The 24149-nt window shown below is 44.6% G+C and overlaps 1 protein-coding gene across 1 annotated transcript in view; it reads left to right on the top strand.

Moving 5' to 3' along the window:
• Positions 1-24149, top strand: part of prdm5 (PR domain containing 5) — a 516233-nt gene that overhangs the window by 96950 nt on the left and 395134 nt on the right. Inside the window, exon 5 of the mRNA XM_069926793.1 lies at positions 4156-4330. Within this exon, the coding sequence (XP_069782894.1) occupies positions 4156-4330 (175 nt within the window). The remainder of the gene's footprint in view (positions 1-4155; positions 4331-24149) is intronic.

The following is a 24149-nucleotide window of genomic DNA, read 5'->3' on the forward strand; positions in this document are numbered from 1 at the left end:
TTCACCAAGACAAATGGTTACTGAAACAGAAATTGCTTTTAATTATCTTTAAACATGAAAATAGAATCAAACTTTAACTTATCTCTATTAACTTAACTAACCTAACTTAGCCCCCTGCTAATTCTAAGCACACATGTGTGTGTAAGTTCAGAAAAGTTCTTTGGTTCACAGTTCAATCTCACTTTTCATTCTGCCAAGTTCACTGGTTGCAGGCAATTCTTATACTGTGTGCAGAATTTAATATTTATGAAGTTCACCAGGCTTTGGTGCTTGAAAGGTGAATGGTTACCACTCAGGAAGGTTCTTGTCAGTTTTCAGAGAGAGATTTGTTGTTCCAGGTCATCCACAACTGATGTACTTCCATCAGCCACTTCAGTGTCTTGCCATAGAAACTTACCCCTTCAGGGTTCTCCAGATGATAACCTCTTTCTTTCAGGTCACCACAGAGTTCCTTTTAGTTTCCCTTATTTCAAATGAAACATTAGACAGCCAGTCTTTTCCTCTTGCATGAACCACAAGGGCTTCAACCAGGCTGTCTTCCAAAAACTTGCCAGCTTGTCCTGTTTCAGTCCCAGCAACTTCTGCTGGCTGTAACACTATCACACTGAAACTGAGAGAAAGCCTGTTTGACTCTCTCGGCTTACAAAATCACATGACCTTCTTAACAACAGCAGACTCTCCTTTGAGACAGCACCGGCTCCAGCTTGCTCTTTCATCTGTTTCCTTGATAAACAATAATCCATTAGTGAAGTCTCTTGGGCACTATTCAAAGCTCTTGCAAAACAGTATGAGAAGCCACTATGTCTCCAGTATTTCAAATAAGATCTGTTTTAAAGTGTTTGTATGTGACCTATTCTAATAAACCTTTCCCAATTTATCTCCCAAAACTTGTCTATATACTCTGGCACACTATCTTTTTAGACAGCTTCTGGTGCAAGGAGTTATAGAGTTTTAAAAGATCTTATTGTATGCCTCCACCACCGTTTTTGGCAATGCATTGTATTCACCCATCACTCTCTGTGTGTAAAATGTACTCCCAAGCACCTTAAAACTATGCACCCTCATGTTAGCCATTTCAGCTGTGGTAAAAAGCCTCTAGCCATCCACATGATCAATGCCTCCCATCATCTTATCAGGTCATCCCTCATCACTACAAGCGATAGTATGGCATGGATTTCCATGGGGAAGGCCTCTTGCCAATAGTTGATGGATCAGCCGTTGGACCTCAGGGCCAGGGCCTTCCAAATTACCCCGTTTTCACGCTCCTCGTGCCCGTTGCCCCTGAGGTTGTAGCTAGTTGTGTGACTAGACAAGATGCCTCACACTGTCAAGTGCTGGTGCAGCTCATCACACAGGAAAATGGACCCCCAGTCACTGTGGATGTATGTCGGGTATCCGAAAATGGTGAAGATCTGCACCAGTGCCTCGACAATGGAGGCAGTGGAGGTGTCAGGGCAAGGGATGGCGAAGGGAAAACAGAAGTATTTGTTTATGACCAAGAGGAAATAGATGTTCTTATTCGTGGAAGGCAGTGGCCCTTTGAAGTCAACTCTGAGTCGCTTGAAGGGCCGAGTGGCCTTCACTACATGGGCCTATGGTGGGTGGAAGAAGCGTGGTTTGCACTTTGCACAGACTCTGCTTGGTGAAGGGATGGTCCCAGGACTTAATGAAGTGGTACAGGGGTGTGACGTCCAGGTGGCAAAGGGTGTCGTGCAGCGTCTGAAGCTGTTTGGACTGTGCACTGGTGTAGGTCCGGGCCAGGGCATCAGGAGAGTTGTAGAGCTTCCGTGGCCTATACTGGATATCATTGCTGAAGGTGGCCAGCTTGACTCTCCAGTGCAAGATCTTTTCATTCTTGATTTTGCCTCTGTGGGTGGTGCTGAACATGAATGCCACTGCGTGCTGCTCTGTGAGAATGGTGAACCTTCTGTCAGCCAGGTAGTGGCACCAGTTGTGGACCATTTCCCCAATCACCTATGCCTCCTTTTCAATGGCGGGATGACAGAGCTCTGAACCGTGGAGGCTCCTGGAGAAAAAGGCCACGGATCTGCCCCCTTGATTGAGGATGGCAGGGAGGGCAACATCAGAGGCATGGCCTTCCACCTAGAATGGGTTATCTGGTCCACGACATGCATCATGGCATCGGTGATTTCCTGTCTGATGCAGGCGAAGGCCACTTGCACCTCAGCAGGGAGGGGAAAGGTGGTGGCTTTGACCAGTGGGTGGACCTTGTCTGAGAAGCAGGGGACCCACTGGGAGTAGTAAGAGATGAGTTGTAGGCACCTGTGGAGGGCCTTGACCGTGTTGGGGAGGGGCAGTTCCATTAAGGGGTGCACCCGTTCGGGGTCAGGACTGATTACACGATGACACCATGTTCCACGATGTACCCTAGGATGGCGAGGCGGGTGGTGCTGAACGCACACTTCTTCCTGTTGTGAGGTTCAGTGTCTCTGCTGTCCAGAGAAATCTCTCCAGATTAGCATTGTGGTCTTGCTGGTCGTGACCACAGGTGGTGACATTGTCCAGGTACAGGAAGGTCGCTCTTAGGTTGTGCCGGTCTACCATGTGGTCCATCTCCCACTGAAACATGGAGACTCCATTTGAAACCCCAAACGGGACCCGGCGGAACTGGTAGAGTCGCCCGTCTGCCTCAAGGGAGGTATAAGATTTATTGTGGGGAGCTGGTAGTCGGCTAACTTCAGGTCAGTCGTGGAGAAAACCCTGTACTGGGTTATCTCGTTGATCATGTCGGCGATGCGGGGCACTGGGTAGGCATCCAGCTGGGTGTACCGGTTGATGGTCTGACTATAGTTGATGACCATTCTTGGTTTGCTGACCCCTTTTATGCAAGGACCTGGGCTCTCCAAGGGCTGGTGTTGGGCTCTATAACTCCTTGCACCAGAAGCTGTCTAACCTCTGCCTTGATAAAGGTCATGTCAGCCGCACAGTAGCTTGGCAGCTATAGGTTTACAGTCAGGTGTCAGGTAGCTGAAGAGGGATGGAGGGGGCACCCATAGGGTGGAGAACATGCGATCTTGTTGAAGTTGATGGATATATGTGCCAAATGATGAGGCTCCTGGGGCCAAAAGTGAAGACCCATGGAACTCACCCTCTTATCAATGGGGAGGTGGGCTGCACAAAATGGAGAAGATGTAGGAAAGGGATTTATCGATTACAGTGGGAGAGGAGGGGGAAGCCTGGATCTGGAGAAAATGAAAGATTTTTAAAGGACAAGACTAGGAGGAGTGTGTGGCTAGAAGGTAACTGAACAAATCTGTAATCACAATAAAAATAGAGACCCTGATGGGGAATGGATGTGTATACAAATTGCACGTCTATAGCAAAAATGAGGTGTCGGGGACCAGGATAATGGAATTTACCAAAAAGGTGGAGAGCGTAAGCGGGAAGGGACTGGGCAAGTGGGGGCAAGATAGAGTCAAGCAATGAAGAGATAAATTTGGTACAACAGGAGCAGGCAGAAACAATGGGTCTGTCAGTGCGACCTGCTTGTGAACATTGGGTTAGAGGTGGGCTCAGGCCGTACAAGGTTTGGGATTTATCGTCAGCCATTTATTTTTGTAGAACGTCCCATGTTCAATGTGCATGGCATAGTGAGACCAAATACTTTTCACTGCAGCCGATCCACTTCTTATCAGCAAGTGTCCTGCTGGCTGCATAGTTGGAGAATTCATTCGCACACACATGATCTAAATAGACTGGGGAAAGTATGTGGCACCTATGGGTAGATGACGGATAAGTGAATTTTCTGGTAGCCTGAGACTACACGTTGCGTGATTGGCGAACTAATGGCGATTGTGCCACTTTAAAAATTTCTGTAATTTTTACCAATTTATTTTTAGTGTTTTTTTTTGCCGTTTGCTTGAGGCTTCTGGTTGCTTGAATTCTGGATAACAGGGGTTTTAGTGTCACCCTGCATCAGAAGTCACCCTGCCCAGGAATGTATAGTCGAGCAGAAAACAGTTCCAGCCCAGTTTCTGTCCCTCCTTTGAAGATACTGGATCAAAATTGGTGTATTTTCAAGAAATTTGTACTCGTTCAGTCAATAGTGGTTTGTAAGAAGTACTGAAATAGAGCGACAATAAAGACATTTTATTATCTACAAAGAATTTAACCATGTGCTTTGCATCTTCACAGATCTGTTGAGTGATAAAGAAGGTTACAGTTGCCCACAATGTCAGAGCAGTTTCCCGAGCCAGGACATCTTGGCAGAACACCTTCAGTCACTCCACCAGAAGCCCAGTGAAGAAAAAGAATTCAAGTGTCGGAATTGTGGCAAGAAATTCCCCATTAAACAGGCCTTGCAGAGACAGTAAGTACAATCAATGTTGGAAACAGAAGCTTCTGAGGGCAAAATTGCTCCAGTGTCCCTGAGGATAATCCAGCAAGGATGTTCAAACTTATAGTCAACGGTCATACCCTTGTAGGAAATCCAGGCAACAACAAAGGACTGGAACAGTGTAGGGACTAAATTAGCAACTGATTTACATTCTTCTGAGGCTGTTTATTCAGTCTGAATATAATAAAAAGTATTTTATTGCTTTAGATTTTTTTTAATGTTAAAAAGTTTTTTTGTTGCTTTTATTCTACAGTTTTGATTTTGACTGCCAGAATCTTTGGTTTCACCATTTTGACAGTTTTGGCTAATGCATAAGGCACAACATATCCAGAACTGCTAAGTTATTTCATCAAGCTTCAAAGTTAAGATTTATTGTCAAAGTACATTCATGATATCACATACAACCCTGAGATTCTTTTTCCTGTGGGTCAGGCTCGATTTCTACTTTAAAAAAATGGAAGGCTTCATGAATTTGCATGTCATCGCACGGGAAGAGCTTTTTCTGGCCCTACCGCATTGATAGAGTTACATTGTGCAAGGCTCTGTTAACTTACAAAGGTTTTCTGTGACCTTTGGTATGGGAAACCTGAAGTTGGAGGTCAGCAGTGGCCACAGGGACTGTTCACTCTAAACTGTGCACATTTGCGTGGGCACACACGTCTCGCAACCAGCCCACAAAGGAAATTATGTGTGCACAAATGGTTAGTTACCTAAATTAATGCAGTTATTGAATGGAATCATACTTGTACTATATTAAAACATGCCAATACAGTTTAATTAGCCATCTGTGCCAAAATTATCCTGAAACAATTTCTATATTTGCACAAGCATTCAGTGCGCACGTACTTTTGTCACAGGGTAAAACAAAAATTTCCACAACCTAAGATTTTTCCGCACACTGGCAACTAAAAATTAGAGGGAACATTGGCCACAGGCAGCGTCGACTGACCTCAGCAATGAGTGATCATATACAAAAATACAAATTAGGACCAAGCATAAGCCCCTCAAGCTTGTCCCACCATTTCATGAGCCAATAGCAATGTGAACTCTGAGGATTTGCTGAAGTAGTGATTCAGACTTTCATTGGAAGGAAAACATTGTTAGATATCTGAACGTTATTTAATTGTTCAATCCAGCATATGACTATTCAGCAGGGGATAAGGATTGTATTTGCATCAAAAATCATTTTATGGACATGATCCTGAAGTGTTTTGGCTGTAGAATTTGCCTTTGTTGCTTCAAGGTAAATGTTCTGGAAGCGGTGATGTTAGCAACAGTTGTGATGGGGGAAGGTGAGGAAGCGAGGCTGTCTCCTTGCTGAAACAGAGGTTTCTAAGCATGATAAAAGATATTGTGGAATGAGAAGTGTAAGGTTACAATTATAACTTCTGTATGCTTGATGAATGTAGCAGACAGACGATCCTTTTCTAACCTGACATACTTCCTCAGTAGAACAAGGGTTTGACCAGAGTTATGTTCTGTTCCCTCCTCCAGTGATGCTGTCTGCATGCACTTTGATGACATAAGGCACAGATCCATTTTAGTGATCTTAACTGTAGTTTAGAATAATATGCCAATTTTACTTCAGGGCATTTTTTTCTTTAAATGTGATGTTTCTTTTATTAAATAAGGCAATTTCATAAGGATAATCTCAAGATTTTGAGTGCAAACCTCGGATAAGGACCTGGTAATTTCACCTGTTTGGATAATTATGAACCAATCTGCAGAGGAACCTTCTTAGGTCTTTTTAATCATCTCGTATGATTTAAGGAAAATGAAGCTGGGATGCTCATGTTGTGCTTCTGGTATACAAGGTGTAAGAGCCAAAAGGTGCTATCAGGTGGCCAGAATACCCGAATGTAAAGCCGCCTAAAATGCCTGAATGCGGCTATCAGGAGGCCACCTGAAAGTGGAGAACCCGGCCTCAAGAAGCACTCACCTAACCCTCCTCAGGGAGGTAGATTCTCCGGCTTGGAGCGCTCCCCCTAGGCACCTAAAAGCAGCAAGGCAAAGTGGCTCGCAGCTTTCAGGTGCCTAGCAGCAAGCGGGCTGTTGACAATCGGCTGGCGACCTGCCGACACCTACCCTCCCCGCTGCCGACAACCACCCACCTTGCTGCTGAACAGGATTATGGGGCTGGGGCAGCCAACGTGGGACTTTGGGCCCCTGATGTCCTGTGCCGGCCGCTCCAGCCCTGTAGTCTCACGCCAGCCACAATTTGGAGTCAGTTTATAGAGAATGAGGAAGGTTTGTTAGTTGCAGTTAAACTTTCATGTTGATATTTGCATTCTGTAGAGAGTTCTACACAATCATCTCTCAACCTTTGCGTACTTAAACCTGATAAACCGAACCCCGCAGAAATTCTGTCATAAATTATCATTGATCAAGAGCAAAGGCTGGATCAATAGGGAGCAACATGTAGAGATATTGTCCTCTTGAAAACAAACCAACAACTGTTTTGTGAATGACAATTAAAGTTTATTTTTTTCCCATTATTTTCATGTAGTGCTGCTACAAGATGCTCCATAAACAAGCCGTGACTATGGCCACGGTCCACAGGAGCCGCGTTCGCTTGGATGGGGCTCTCCTTCAGCCGGCACGTTCAGGTGACAGAAAGGCGTCTTCTTTGCGGCCAGCTGAACGTCCCAGCTGCACTCCCGCAGTCACGTCTCCCGGCGCATTATCTGTGTCCGAGCACATGAAGGCAGAAAGGCTTATTTCTTAACTGTTGCGGCTGCGGGCGTCGGCGGTCTCCCGGGGTCCCATAGGTGGGCCACCTCCCGTCGACCGCATGCTTAAGGGTTGGCACTGTTCATGGCATCAAAGGCAGTAAAGCGGCACGTGCACATTTGGCGGCCCCAGATGGCGGCTTCAGTCCGCCAGTGCAGCGCATTGGTGCATGCCTGCTTGGCTTGGTGCTGGCAGCGAGCCCCTGGAGTCAGGGTCAGGCCATGTCCACCAAATGAGCATGCGCGGAGGAGGGTTTGCGTGCATTGACAAGGAGGTTCATGAGTCCGCGTCGTGAGTGGGGCGATTCGAGGAGGGTGAGCTCGACATCAATAATCACATTATGTGGGGCATTAGACTGCGTACACAAATTTTTAAAATTACAGATAAATATCATAGAACGATATTTATAGACATTTCAGAAAAATGTTAAAGATTTTAAGTGCAATTGAACTTCTATTTGTCACAGACAAAAGCCGCTTTTGGCCTCCAAGCGACTATTTTATTGATTGAAGTCGCTACACAAGGAATCTGTTGTAATACCAACCCTGACAGTTACATTTGCTAATTTACAGTTCACTTTTCTGTGGCTAGTGGAATAATTTAACAGAATTGAAAACCATGGGGTGGAAATTATACTGTCCTTTGAAACATAGGGTAAAAAATGCTCTTGAATCAGAACCAAATATTCCTCTGTTGTTTTGGTGATGCGAGTGGGCCACATGTGGACATGCAAGCAAGCTTTCAAAGTTTTAATTCCATTCCCTCCTTGAAAGGAAGGCGACCACTGAATCCCACCATTGATAGGAGTTGCTTGCATAGTTTAGGAATCCAGGAATGGGAGTGCATCCAGAGGGATGAGAGTGGACACCAGGATTTACAGGCGGTGCCTTGGCGGATAATGCAGAGAAGTACTTTAGGAGCGCAGATGAGATGACAACGGAAAGTAAAGGATGAGAGGATTCAATGCCTGGAAAGGTGACCAATTGCTAGAAGAAGGTTAATGGGATATGATTCGTAAGTATACAGATGAAAGAAAATAATAGGTTGTTTAAAGATGCAGCAAAACATTGAGTCAAGTTTCTTATCAAGGACAACTAATGAAACAGCATTCCCTGGTCCTTGGTGCAAAGCACGCAGACTCCTAACCAGACATAATGCACACGCAATACATATGCAGGACAAGTATTCAGATATACAAATAAATAAATACTATTTCATAAATATGAGAGTCTCATGATTATTGTGAGCAGTTCCTTTGGTTGTTCATCATTCTCACTGCCTGTGGGAAGAAGCTGTTCCTCAGCCTGATGGTGCTGGCTCTGATACTCCTGTATATCTTTCCCGACAGGAGCGGCTGAAAGATGCTGTGTGTGGGGTGGAAGGGATCCTCAATGATTTTGACCACCCTCTACAGACAGTGATCCCAGTAGATCACATCGAGGGGTGGGTGCAAGACCCCAGTGATCCTCTCTGCCGCTCTTATGGTCCCGTGGATTGACTTCCAATTCATTTCTCAGCAGGAATCCATACCAGACTGTGATGCAACCAGCCAGCCCCCTCTTGATAGAGCTCCTGCAGAAGGTTGACATGATGGTGTCCGGTAGCCTTCCCCGCTTCAGTCTTCTCAGGAAGTGCAGTCACTGTTGTGCCTTGTCGACAAATGAGGAGATGTTGAGTGTCCATGATAGGTCACTAGTGTCCATGATAGGTCACTAGTTAAGTGAACTCCAAGGTACTTGATGCTCTCCACTCTCTCCACCATAGAGTTTTTGACGTAGAGCGAAGGGTGATCATTCCTGGTGCTCCCGAAGTCCACAATCATCTCCTTTGTCTTGTCCATGTTGAAACTCAAATTATTACTTTTGCGCCAGATCTTGAGATTTTCCACCTCTTCTCTACGGAGCGATTCATCGTTGTTGCTGAGGAGGCCAACCACTGTTGTGCCATCTGCAAACTTGTTGATGCTCGCGATGCAGTCGTAGGTCAGTAGTGTGAACAGGAGGGGGAATGAGTGCACAGTCCTGAGGTGTGCCAGTGCTCAGCGTGACAGTGCTCGATGTTCTGCACAGTCTGTTCAGGTCTGTGGTCTTTCTTTTAGGAAGCCCAGAATCCAGTTACAGAGAAGGGTGTTGAGTCCCACTGAAGACAGCTTCTCCACTGGCTTCTGGGGAATGATTGTATTAAACGTCAAGCTGAAGCCGATGAACAGCAGGCTGGCATATGAGGTGAACGTTGATCATCTGGAAGGTTGGCCTAAGAGGGGGGAGATGGAACTTAATCCAGACAAGTGTAAGGCAGTACACTTTGGAAGAGTATGTAGAATAAATGTCAGAGACCTTAAAGGCATTGACAGAGATACATTAGGGTGGAAATCCATTGCTTCTTGAAAGTGGTAACACAGGTGGATTGGGTAGTGAAAAAGGCAGTTGGTATTCTTACCTTAATAGGTCAAGACATTGTGTATATTCAAAGCAGAGGACAATAGTTTCTTGATTAGAAAGTGCGTCAACGGGGAGAAGGCAGGAAGGTGATGGATATTTGGAAGAAATAATGGAGGCAGATACCATCACGGCATTAAAAAGTATTTGGATAGATACTTGGACAAGGAAAAAGCAGGGGAATATTGGACATTGTGGGTAAATGGTACGAGTATAAATGGGCTTCATTGTGGACATGGTGGACCGCAAGGGTGCAGTATATTTCTATAATTCTATCACCTGGTTCACAACAGTGAAGTCCACCAGGATTCCCATGTTTCAGCATAAAAGCATGATATACTCACACGGTTAGCATTGCTCCTTATATAATACAGGCAGTCCCCGGGTTACGAACAACTCATACTTATGAACGGGCCATTCCCGAATTGGCGCATGCGCATAACTGTTCCCCAATTTGGGCGTGCACATAAATGCACATAATGACACCTCACAAACGCTAAATAAGAACCGTAAGTATCTGTTCCACCTTAGTACAAATTTATTTTATGGACAGACCCAGGTAACGGAACTCATTCATAATCTGAGGATTGTCTGTAATGCAAATGCCTCATTCTTTCCTCACTTGGAGGAGAATTTCACTTGTCGCAGCTTTCTAGGAGTTTATCATTTGAACCAATGGCTTTGAAAGTGTTGGTGATCACAATTACCTCAGAAGCATTGGCCTACAGCCGATTAGAAATAATCTGGGCTAATCGTATTCACATTATCAAGAACATCCATCGCATATCCTACAGTCTACCATCTGCAGAGTGGGTTTACAAGCATTTTCCCCCCCACTGCCCCAGACGCAACTAACACAGGATTCCCCTTGTCTTTACCTACCACCCCACCAGCTTCTGCATCCAGTTCTGTTATTTCTTTCACTGACAAACATGATCCCACTTCTCGACACATCCTCCCCTCTCTGCCTTCCATGGGGACTGCTCCCTCATCCACTAATCCCTCCCCACCAATCCCCTCCCCCCCCCCCCCCCCCGACCCCAATGCACCTTTTCCTATGGCTGCAGAAAGTGCCACACTTGAGCTCACTCCTCCTCCTTCACCACAATTTGGGGCCTCAGACAGGTCTTTCGAGTGAAGCGACAGATGGCATTGACGTTGACTTGGTTTTTGCTAACATGCCCTCTATTTTCCCTCCCTTCCCTTTCCGTGATCACCCCTTTCTTTCCCTCTGTATTCACAGAACCATTCCTCCTCCCCATTTTACCATGCTCCTCCCCCACCCCTACCATTTTGTTGGAGCACCTGCCAACATTTTTACATACCTTAATGAAGGGCTCAAGCCCGAAACGTTGGTTCCGTATTTTTACCTTTGTTACATGAGGTAGACTATTAGACCTGCCGAGGTTCTCCTGCCTTATATCTTTACTGTTTCCAAGATTTTCTGTTTTTATTTCAAAGTTCCAGCATCTACAAGTGTTTTTTTTTAAATTTTCCTTCAGGTGATATTCTTCATGTCTGCTCTTGAAAAGTGGTCTCTTGTTTCCGAGGCAGACAGTTACTGGTCATTCCATATACCGTTCTACAGCTGCCATTGTTGTTCTGATCTGTGCAACTCTCAGCCTGTGATGACACTTCACTGTCCACTGTGTGAACTAGACACTGAGGCAGAGGCGGCATTGTTTGCTTCAGTATCAATTTATCATGGTGTACAAATGTTACGGTTATGCCCCAGCCCTGCTCCCCCAACCTGGAACATCTGGCAATCAAGTGCCGCCCATTCTACCTGCAGGGGAGTTGACCGCCATTACATGCTTTCCCCAGGCTAACACCAGGCTGGTACTGAAGGGGTTGAGCGCTATGATCCAGTAGCCATGAGACAGCACACCCTGATGTCTTCTCGATCATCGGAGGGAGCTTCAACAAGGTCAACCTGCGCAAGCAGAGGAGCCAACATACTCGACCTGGAGGTTCACCAACTCTACTGCCCTTATTTATCCATCCATCCTTTATATTTATTACCTCATTCTGTACTGGGGTAATATGTACTATAGTATTCTTGTATACCTGTTTGGCTGAATAGGTTCAGTGCACATATACGTTGAATTCATGGAATCATGTAGTGTGGAAACAGGCCTTTCGGCCTAACTTGCTTACACCACCCAAAATGTCCCACCCACACTGGTCCCACCAAGCTGAGTTTGGCTCATCTCTCTAAACCAGTGGTTTTCAAACTCCCCGCCAACTCACATTCCACCTTAAGTGATCTCTATGCCATAGGTGCTCTGTTGATTAGTCAGGGATCGCTTAAGGTGGGATGTGAGTGGAAAGAAAAAATTGACTCGTTATGTGCACGGTTTCATAACTCCAAAGGAAATGGGCCAATGACAATTTTTCTCAAGCAAAATATTTCAGTAACAATTGGGTCGAGAACAATGATTCTCAACCTTCCCTTCCCACCCACATACCACCTTAAGCAACCCCTTACCAATCACAGAGCACTTATGGCATAGGGATTACTTAAGGTGGAATGTGAGTTTGGGGGGCAGTTTGAAAACCACTGCTCTAAACTATCCTGTCCATGTGTCTATCCAAATGTTTCTTAAACTCACAATAGTTCCTGTTTTAGCCACTTCATCTGGCAGTTTTTTCCATACACTCACCATCCTTTATGTAAAAAAAACAATTTACCCTCTGGTTCCTGTTAAATCACACCATCTCCACCACCTTAAACAGGGATTTCCCAGCCACTTCAGTTCTGCACCCAGTCCCATGCTCACATCTGTCCATGGCCTTATATTATCCCACCAAGACCACCCATAAATTCAGAATCAGAATTTATTGGCATGAACAAGTCATGAAATTCGGTGTTTAGCAGCAGCGTCACAGTGTAAACATTCATATTTATAACCATCTTATAAAATTACTATAAAAAATAAAAAAGGTGGTGCATGAAAAGTAAGCCAGTGTCTCTGGTTCATTGATTATTCAGGAATCTGGTGGCAGCAGGGAAGAAGCTGTCCTGAGTGCTCGGCTTTAGGCTCTTGTACCTTTTTCCCGATGGTAGCAGAGTGAAAAGGGCATGGCTTGGATGGTGGGGGTCTTTGAGGATAGAGGCTCCTTTCTTAAGACACCGCCTCATGCAGACGTCCTTGATGGAGTGAAGTCTGGTACCTGTGATGTCGCAGGCTGAGTTCACAACTCTCTGGAGTTTTTTCTTTTCCTGACACTTGGTGCCTCCACACCAGGCAGTGATGCAACCAGCCTGAATGCTCTACAAGGAACACCTGTAGAAGTTTACAACAGTCTTCAGTGACATACCGAATCTCCTCAGAAACCTCACAGAGTATAGCCACTGGTGAGCCTTCTTCATGATTGCATTGACATGGAGGTTCCAGGACAGATCCTTGGTGATGTCGACACCCTGAAATTTGAAGTTCTTGGCCCTCTCTGCTACTGAGCTCTTGATAAGAACTGGGTCGTGTACCCCTGATTTCCTCCCGAAGTCCACAATTATCCCCTTGACTTTGCCGACATTGAAAGTAAGGCATTTGTCAACATTACACCATTCAATAGGCTGATCTTATCTTTGCGGAGAAGGTACTGAAGTCCAGCACTTCAAGGTTAAAGAGCAGATCCATCCCAAAGCTGTCAGAATTGAACCTCCCCTTGCTACCCTGCACATAAACTATTTTGGAACCACGAGAAGGCCGGTCGAAACACCAGTTTTGCATTGCACCCACTGCAATTGCTCTCTCTTTCTCTCAATCTATCTATTTGTTCTTTATATTTAATATCTCTATCTGTATGGGGTGATTTAACATACACCATTGTAGATTTTTAACAAAAAGTGCCTGATTATCTTCTTTGGCTTGGCTTCGCGGACGAAGATTTATGGAGGGGGTAAATGTCCACGTCAGCTGCAGGCTCGTTGGTGACTGACAAGTCCGATGTGGGACAGGCAGACACGGTTGCAGTGGTTGCAGGGGAAAATTGGTTGGTTGGGGTTGGGTGTTGGGTTTTTCCTCCTTTGCCTTTTGTCAGTGAGGTGGGCTCTGCGGTCTCCTTCAAAGGAGGTTGCTGCCCGCCAAACTGTGAGGCGCCAAGATTATCTACAGAAAATAAGAATTTTGGTGCATATATACTTTGACCTAATGCTTATGACAATAAAGCCACTTTTACGCACTATAGAATGTTTAGCTTATGTTTGATAATGCATTTTTGTTAAACTATGCTTGTCAACTGGCAACATTGCAACAAATAAAGTGAAACTGTATGACCCTCATACACATTTCCCATTTTAGATAGTAATTAGCATTTTGTTCTGTTGCACATCAGTAATGACTTCATTCCAAAATCAACAGTTTCACTAGTCAGTAATTTTGGACCGCACGGATGGCAGTCTCTTCAATCTGAGGCGCCTGCAAGCTCACACCAAGACACAAGAGAAACTTGTCCATGAACTACTCTTTGCAGACGATGCCGCTTTTGTTGCCCATTCAGAGCCAGCTCTTCAGCGCTTGACGTCCTGCTTTGCAGAAACTGCCAAAGTGTTTGGCCTGGAAGTCAGCCTGAAGAAAATGGAGGTCCTCCATCAGCCAGCTCCCCACCATGACTACCAGCCCCCCCACATCTCCATCGGGCACACAAAACTCAAAACGGTCAACCAGTTTACCTATCTCGGCTGCACCATTTCATCAGATGCAAGGATCGACAATGATATAGACAACAGACTCGCCAAGGCAAATAGCGCCTTTGGAAGACTACACAAAAGAGTCTGGAAAAACAACCAACTGAAAAACCTCACAAAGATAAGCGTATACAGAGCCGTTGTCATACCCACACTCCTGTTCGGCTCCGAATCATGGGTCCTCTACCGGCACCACCTACGGCTCCTAGAACGCTTCCACCAGCGTTGTCTCTGCTCCATCCTCAACATCCATTGGAGCACTTTCATCCCTAACGTCGAAGTACTCGAGATGGCAGAGGTCGACAGCATCGAGTCCACGTTGCTGAAGATCCAGCTGCGCTGGATGGGTCACGTCTCCAGAATGGAGGACCATCGCCTTCCCAAGATCATGTTATATGGCGAGCTCTCCACTGGCCACCGTGACAGAGGTGCACCAAAGAAAAGGTACAAGGACTGCTTAAAGAAATCTCTTGGTGCCTGCCACATTGACCACCGCCAGTGGGCTGATAACGCCTCAAACCGTGCATCTTGGCGCCTCACAGTTTGGCGGGCAGCAACCTCCTTTGAAGAAGACCGCAGAGCCCACCTCACTGACAAAAGGCAAAGGAGGAAAAACCCAACACCCAACCCCAACCAACCAATTTTCCCCTGCAACCGTGTCTGCCTGTCCCGCATCGGACTTGTCAGCCACAAACGAGCCTGCAGCTGACGTGGACATTTACCCCCTCCATAAATCTTCGTCCGCGAAGCCAAGCCAAAGAAAGAATTTTGGAAACATTAAAGTCCTTCTGTTTGGATAATGATGACGAGTTTTCTGATATTTTTTCATGGCGGCTGTTATCCAAAAAACCAAGCAAGTTTCCATGCTTTTAGACCGCAGAGAAATGAATGGCACGATCACCTTGTTTGCATCAAATCTTGTGCCAACAGGACACACCAAATGCTATCAGAAGCAACTTGTTGCTTTAGGCTGCATTCCACATTCTTTATTGTGATTGCTAAGACACCAGCTGGATGGTACATTAATGTGTCATATAAAATGGTGCAATGATAAATAACTGTAAAATGCTTGGCAGAACTTTGGGGCATCTGATCGACTCCATGGCATAGTTGGAAATGCACAGTTTACTGAGATTCACTGTCTATTTAATAACACCAGACACAAGGTGCTGCTAGGTCTGTTTATCTTGCATTCAATTTTTTGGATTCGAAATTCTGCATAAAGTACCTTAAAATAGGTTGGTTGTGCCCAAAGTGAAACCATAAGTCTAATTCTTCCTTTGCAAAGAGGATATCGGTGTTGGACCTCTCAATTGATATGTTTTGCTAGATTTGGATTATTTTCAGACAAAAAATTACTTCAGGACTCAAATTTTTTTGCAGTCTGAAAGCCACTGAGTGCATGCAGTAATTATGCTCAATGCGTGAAAATTGTTTTCACAGCAACGCAATCAGTGAGCAGTTAGTGCGATGCTGTTACAGCACCTGGGTTTGAATCTGGCTCTGTCTACGTTCTTTCCTGCGTCTTTGTGGATTTCCTGCAGGTGCTCCCACTTCCTCCTGCCCTCCAAAACTGTACACCATTGTAGGTTAATTTGGGTGTAATTGGGCAGCATACTGTGGGGTTTCGTGACCAGAAGCAGCTTCTACTGTCATCTAAATAAAATTTAAAGTAGGGTTATCAGGTAATTTCACCCCAACACTTGAGCCCATTCTTCTTACCAATCAGACACATCTGATTTTATAGGAGAAGTTACATGATTGTATCCCCGATCTGTTACAACTGAATTCAACTCTAAGAAAAATGTAAGCTGAGCTCAGATCAAGAGCTTTCTGCTCAGGAACAGATCTCATTATTCCCACGTGGTCGTCAGATAGCTCTTCGTGAAGGCACAGAAATGCTGGAGGAACTCAGCAGGTCTCATGGTGCCCTGAGTCAGAGAGCTCCCTTCCACTGTTATCAGTCTTTCATTGTTAGAGACTTTTCATTATGTTGCATAATGAGGTATGTGTGTGCATATTCATTTTTGCTTGAAAACTTGATAGAGTTTTATATTTTGTTCCCCGTGATGTTCATAGCTTTGATAAACATGGCTAAATAACATGGGATGGCACAGTGGCACAGCAGCACTGCTGCTTCATAGCTCCATCAGCCACATTTGACCGTGACCTCTGGTGCTGTCTGTATGGCACACACATATTCTCTCTGTGATCACAGGGACTCCAGTTTCCTGCCTCTTCTCAAAGACGTATGCATTGCTAAATCAATTGGCCTGTGGGCGCAGAATTGGCATGGAGTCAGGCATGTGAGAGAGGAAAATAAGTGAGAAATTAACTTGATGGGATTACTCAGAGACCTCTTCTTCTTTGGCTTGGCTTCGCGGACGAAGATTTATGGAGGGGGTAAAAGTTATGTCAGAGACCTAACATAGAATCAATAGACCAATTTGGGATCCTTCCATATCATAGGAAAAAATATATTCTGGCTTACAATGAAGTGAAGTTACTGCTGTAGAAGTTTTAGGAACTTGTGTTGGTGTGATGTTGTTCAAGGCAAATATTGCAGCCATGGAGTACAAGAAATATCAGATCAGGTACTATTTATTGTCATGCAAGTTTGCCATAAAACAGACAAAGGTTTGCCGTTGGCATTAACATCGCCTGGAGGCCTTACTGTCAGAGAAAGAGAAAAGAGAGTCCTCAGAGTTTCCGAATGTCTGTGGATTTGCCTTCAGCATTCCTGCGGCTCTGCAGCCCCACAAGACTTCAGTTCATTTCAAACCATCGGCAATGTTAGTCCAGACCATTAGTGCTCAGGTTCGTTTGGGAGCCCTTCTTGCCTTCAGAATCTTCTTGAATCCCGGTTCCAATACCTGGTTCTCAGGACCTCAGTCCTTTGACTTCAAGTTGCACGCAGCCTGTGTGGATACCTCGCCCACATGCCTCCAACAGCTTGCCACCTTCAGCCACAGAGCCCCCCCCACCACTGCAGTCACCATCCTTGGGGCCATCTCCTCTGCTTCTCTTTCTCAGCAGGGGGTGTTCTCACTGTTATTGGTGCCCTGCAACAGTATGTCTCTTTCCCAGAGTCTGCAGCCCCTCGTGGCTGCTGCAGAACCCAGGTGCCACCATCTTGGTTCCAGGATTTTAAATAAAACACCATTGACTCCTTTAACATGCCATTTAAAGCCTGTATGAAGTCGTTGGCAGTCAGACTGGCGATAGGACCCCATGGGGGGAGTGCTGAATATCCACTCCCCGCTCTCCCCGTGTTTGTGGTAGTGCTGACTTTACAACAGTGCCACCAAATTTAAAATATAGATGCTTAGACTGTAGTACCAATCAAGTGAGCTGATTTCTCCTTAAGTGCTGAGTTTTCATGTGTGTTGTGCAGCTGCTCTCATCCAGGGAAATCACACTCCAAGTTCGTACTTGGCTTATCCTTGAGGATCCCTGACAGTAAGCCATTTGGCCCAGGATAGAATGTACAATCAGGCAGGAATATAACATGGAAATGAGTCCACAATGTGATATTGGAAAAAAAAAGCATACAAAATATTCCTTTAGTGTGATGCTTTATTTCATGCCTACATGATAATTATTCTGGAAAATAAAGATCGAATGATGACAGCATCTCCGTGAGTTCCGAGTGTGAACTCGAGTAAAACTTTAACCGAGTCTAACTTTAGGAATTAGTAATCCAAGCTAAACCTACCCCTCTTGTCTTTTTGAAATTTATTGGGGAGGGGTAAGGAGTTGCTGCTTTGCCTGTTCAAGCGGTGGTTTGTGGAAGTTTCAGGCACCATGTGTTAACATTCCATTTATCCGTCCGTTCAGGTGCCTTGCTGTTCGACGTGGGCGATCATATATCTCCGTCCATCACCATCTCTGACCCTCTGAATTGTAGTTGTTGCCTCCCGTTTCTAACCATGATGCTAATCAATCCATCTCTCATTTTCATTCCCTGTCGGCCTCTGCTTCTTTTTCCTTTCAGCTTTGCAGTTACAACTAACTGTTCTCATGTATCTCTTCGCATGATGTGTCCAAAGAATTTTGATTGCTGTTTTCTGATCCTTTTAAGTAATGTACCTTTTGTTTGTTCTTTGTAGAATTTCATTTGTTATCCTGTCTGAATGTCATGTGCATCGTGTTCTTCTGAGAAACCACATCTCTGCTGCATTGATTCTTTTTTCCATTGCATTTGTGACGGTCCATGACTCACAGCAATACATCTATAGTGGAAGGATGTAGCAGCTGAGAGTTCTAAAGTCCATGGCTAATTTCATTTATTACCAAATGAATTAATGCATTCTGTTTTTTTTTAAAGAAAAGCTCACAATGGACTAACAAGTAGCTTCAACTGAATTTTCATTTGGTAACCTAAGTAATTATCAAAAAAAACCATAACATCAGTGGAGTGGAAATTGGAACACTGAACAGATTAAGCAAGATTTGATTGAGATGCTGGACAGATGATGTGAATGCAGAATGCAGGAGAAAGTGTTTGCCAGTAAAGTCTCTGGCAGTTCGCAGAATGTATCTGTAACTTGAAGAACTGGCTTGGCTGTTGAGCTATAGTCTGAGATGCAGACCTTGAAAGAGAACTTTGTTCGTACAGATCTTAAAAATAAGAGCTCTCTCCATGTCTCCCCCCTTTCCACCCATTGCATCCTTGGCACCTACCTGTGACAACAAAAAATGCAATATTTGCACCTACACCTCCTCCCTCACCACCATTCAGGGCCCCCAAACAGTCCCTCTAAGTGAAGCAACACTTCACTTGTGAATCTGTGGAGGGTCGGGGGGGGGGGGGGGAGTCATCCGTTGTGGTCTCCTCCCTATCTGAGAGATTGGCCGTAGAATGGGAGACCGCTTCACTGAGCATCTTTGCTCTCTATGCTGCAATAGCAGGGATCTCCCAGTGCCAATGCATTTTAATTCCCATGCTGACATGTCTGTCCAGGGTCTCATGCACTGCCAGTCTGAGACCAGCCACAAATTGGGAGAACAACACCTCATATTACATTTGTGCCCCCTTCAGCCAGGTTGCCTTAACCAGCCACTCCTCCCCCTTCCGCTATTCCTATGTCTCTTCTTTTCTCTCTCCCTCTCCTCCAGCTCTGCGTTTACAGATCCTCCCCTGATCATTTCTCACCTTTCCTCTCCATCCATGTCAAATGGTCACCTCATCCGTTGGCCTTTACTCCTCCCCTGGCCCTGTCCCTTCCTCTCTTCTCCCTCAGCCATGTTATTCAGGCCCCTGCTTGCTTTTTGCTCATACCCTGAAGGTCTCAAGCCTGAAACATTAGTTACATAACTTCACCTCCTATGGATGTTGTGTTCCTCCAGCATTTTGTGCTTTCATTAAAAATAATATTGTGATGTTCTCCATAGAATTGCTGAAAACAATTTTGCTTCGATTTCTGGGGTCTAATAATGCCTCTTGGTAAAATGGTCCCTCCATTTATTGGTGACATGTTGGTGTTTACTGACATTTCTTCCCCAGAATGTGACTCTTCTCAATAATATTAATTATCCTGCAGTGCAATGACATTTTTAGCCATAGTCACTCCTAAAAGCAGTCACCATTTTTGTATAATCAAGCCTTTTCCTTGTGCTGATTGCTCAGAAGCCATGATTTTTAAAGGTCAATCGCAACGAAAATGCTGCATCCCAAACCTGCAAAGTGACAGCTTAATTTGGACACTGAGGATTAATCTTCTTTCTGCAACCATTTTCCACAGGCAGAAGTGGGTAATCTGAGCTAAAACCTACCACTTGTCATGAGAGATGGTATGATCAAGATGTACCAAAGCCACACTTGGGAACTAGAAGCATAATTAGGCTTATTGTTACGAACGTGCGCCACAAAATTGGTTGTTTTGCTGTAGCATTATCACGAGATCAAGGAACTGAAGTAGGCCATTTGGCCCATTGAGTCTGCTCTGCCACTCCACCCTGAGCTAAACCATTGTCACATCAGTTTCCGGCCTTTTCCCCATATCCCTGGATACCTATCAATCTCCTCCTCAAGCTCCCCCATTGATTGGGCCTCCACAGCTGTACTGTGTGTTACAGGTGTAAAATTGCTATAAATTGCAATTCTGTAAATTCAAGATTTAAAAATATAAATAATTAGTGCAAAAGAGAAAAAGTGAGGCAGTGTTCATCGGTTCATTGACCATTCAGAAATTTGATGGCGGACGGGAAGAACCTGTTTTTTTTTTGGTAGCATTGGGTGTTTGTCCACAAACTCCTGTACCTCCTTCCTGATGGCTTGAGTGGTGAGGGTCCTTGATGGCAGAGGCAGAATTATTGAGACACAACTTCTTTAATGGTCCTTAATGAGTGTAGTCAAGGTAAAAAAAATACATAACCGATAGGCTTGGCTCAAGCCCGAAGCATAAAGAGCACTGTTTGACCTGCTGAGTTTCTCCAGCTTTTTGTGTTTTTGCTAACGGTCAGCAGACAAAGGAAATGTGTGTGAACTTTAGGAGGATGAAGGTTGACAAGTCTCCATTGCCCATTAATTGTTCTGGGGCATGTGGAGCGCACAAAGTTCCTGCATGTGCGGACGCCCTAACCTGGACCCACAACACCGCATCAGTCAGGAAAGAACAGTACCACATAATATTCCTAAGGAAGTTGAGGAGGGGAAAATCTACCAGCCCCATCTTGACAATATTTTATGAGAGCACAATGGAGAGTGTCCTGTCTGGGCTGCATTATTGAACGGTAATGAATGGAGATCAATGCAGACGATCATCAAAATGTCCGAAGATCGATTGATGACATGCACTAGGAGCCTTGTGAAATAGGGCTCAAAGATCACTACCATCCATCACATAGTATCTTTGACCATCAGGAAGGTGGTGCACATGCTCAAAATCAGCACTGGAAGGCTGGTAAATATCTACCTTCTTCCCGCAGTCGGCGACATTGATGAATAGTATCCTGTAACCTTGGGTCTCTTATAAATGAAATGAGGCAATTATTCAAAAATATTAATACACATTTATTTTACATGGTATTTTTATGTGATTCTCCTGTGCCATGTATTGTGTGTGCGCTGTGTTTCGGAGAAATGCTATTTGACATGCACGGTGAGATGATAATGAACTTGAACTAAAGGGTAAGGGCATAATCAAAGCAGCACTTTTGGTAATAATTGGGAGAGGAGTAGGTCAGAGAATTCAAAGTGAGGTAAATGAGAAAATCTGCAAATAGAGTCAATGACAAAGGAGTTTTAAATCTGAAATGAAATAGATTATATTTGAACGAAGAAGCATTCCAAAAAAAAGATGAATTAGTGGCCAAGATTGAATTGAATTTGCATGGTGAGCACAGTTAAGAATTAAATATTCCTGCTTCCTTGACATTTAAAAAAGGTGGACAAAATGTAAAAATAATTTGATTTATGTTTTAGGAGTCATAAAGAAGTAGGTTCTTTTTCACATTCTATTTGGTCATGTGATATGATTAAACCTTTTTGGATGCGACTTGAGGAGGTTTGAGAGAAAATTTTTAAGCTTAAATTGTTGATGGAACCAACAATGTTGGTAAAATGTTGGGTTTGAAATTGAGATTAAGTAGGTATGAAATTGTGTTTTTGAGATTAGCCTTGGCTGCAGTCAGGAAGTGTGTAGCGATTACATGGACGAATGAGGTTGATTTAAATTTGCAACGACGGCCTATGGAATTGAGATCATGTATTCCATTGGAAAAGATCACGTATAATTTACATAATAATTATATTTTATAATATAAAATGTGGAGCCCTTATTTGGATTACGTGGGTTTAAAGTTTTGAACTTTTTTCGTCCCGTTGTGGTGGGATTACCCCACTCCGTGACATTTAGTTATGTTATTGATGGGTGAATCTACTTCTTTCTTTCTTCTATCTTTGAGGTTGGGGGTAGTAGGGAGAGAGGAAGGGGTATTGGAGTGGATGGGAGGGAGTGCGGGAAGGAGCGATTTGGTATATGCTACATTGTTTTTGGTATATGAATTATTATATTTGAATGTGATGTCGCTTATAATTTTACATATTCTACATAAAAGACAAAAAAAAAGAACATGTTACACTGATTTAAATAAAAGAGAATATGGTAAGAACGGTATAGGTAAATCAAATTAACTAAAATTAAATTCACAAATGTGCTGGAGAAACTCATGCAGTGATCTTTCCGAAGCAAAGATCCATAACCACTGTTTCGGGGCCAAGTCTTTGTCAAGGTTTGACCCTAAAGCAGGCAGGCGCCTGAATAAAATTGTGGGGGTGGGGTAGTGGTGGAGGGGTGGGGGAGAGCACAAGTCCATTGGCTGGAGGTCATAGGTGAATAGGGGCGAGAGGGCAGAAGAGAAAAAAAATCTTGGAAGTGATAGGGGGTGGGGTAGGTTTCTGAACGGAGAGGGTAGGGTGGGGAGTGGAGGAAAGGAGATGGAGGCAGACGGGGAAGAGACTAACAGAAATCGGAGAAGTTGAAGTTAATGCCATCTGATTGGAGAGTGTCCAGCAAGAATGTGGTGCCATTTTTCCAATTTGTGCATGGCCTCAGTTTGGCAGTGCATGAGGTTGATGTCAGCATGGGAGTGGGAAGGAGAGTGGACGTGGAATTGAAATGGTTGGATTCTGGGAGGTCCCCACTATTGCAGCAGACAGATGAAGGTGATCAACAAAACTATCTCCCAATCTGATCTTATCTCTCCAATGTCGAAGAGGCCGCAATAGGGGCACCAGAGACGGTAGACAATCCCTGCAGATTCACAGGGGGACGGATAAGTAAATGAAGCAGTCGAGGGAGTAGTTCGTATGGAAGGTGGAGAGGGGAAGATGTTTCTGCAGGTGGGATCATGATGTAGGCGGTGGAAATTGCGGAGGATAATATGGAGGTTGGTGGGTTAGAAGATGAAGAAAAGGAAATCCTGTCCTTGTTTCGTTTGAGGACAGAGAGGGACAGGTTTGATGTGGAAGAAATGGAAGAGATGAAGGATTGAAAAGCCATGTTATTTGAAGGAGAAAATAAGTGAAGGATAAAGGAATAGAAACCTTGCAGGGTACAGGGTGTGAAAAGGTATTTCTTCCTCTCAATTCCTCCGACTCCATCCAGGATGAGCTTTTCCATTCCAGATCATCTGAGGTATTCTTCTTCATCAAAAAAAAACGTGGCTTCCCCTCTGTAGGTGTCATCTACTGCATCCAGTGCTCCCGTTTTGGCCTCCTCTGCATCAGAGATTGGACACAGACTGATATCATTTCGTGGAGCACCTTCGCTCTGTTCACTGCAATAGTGGGGATCTCCCAGTGGCCAACCATTTCAATGGTGTGACCCATGCCAATGTGTCTGCCCATTCATGAGCTCCCAAACCAAGGCCATCTGCAAACTGGAGGAACAGCATCAACATCTGGGCACTCTCTAAACAGATAGCATTAACATTTACTTCTTTGGTTTCCATTAGGCCCTTTCCTGCCTCTTTCCCAGCCCTCTGGCTCCTTTCTTACAACTCCCCACCCCCAATTTCTCCATTCAGAGAGCTATCCCTTCTGCCTATCGCTTCCCATATTTTTTCTCTTGTGCACCCTCACCTACATCCATCTAGGACCATTGTCTGTGGAGCTGGGCTCCTCTTCCTTCAGATTCTCCCCCACCCCCCCAATTCCCCCCACCATTTTATTCAGATGCCTGCCTGATATTTGCTCACACCTTGTCGAAGGAATGCAGCATGACCTGCGGAGCTTCCAGCAGTTTTGTTTATTAAAATACGACCCCAGCATCTGCAAACTTCCTTGTTTTTCTCTAGATTGAATGAAGTAGTTTGGAAGATGAGTTCAAGAAATGATGTCGGTACAGTTTTTGAATTCATCATGGCTGTATTTAATAATCAGAAACCCCTTAGAAAATCTTACGGTGGTAAAGTTTTCAGAATGTTATAA

The sequence above is a fragment of the Narcine bancroftii genome, chromosome 3 (genome assembly GCF_036971445.1).
Source record: "Narcine bancroftii isolate sNarBan1 chromosome 3, sNarBan1.hap1, whole genome shotgun sequence".
NCBI lineage: Eukaryota > Metazoa > Chordata > Chondrichthyes > Torpediniformes > Narcinidae > Narcine > Narcine bancroftii.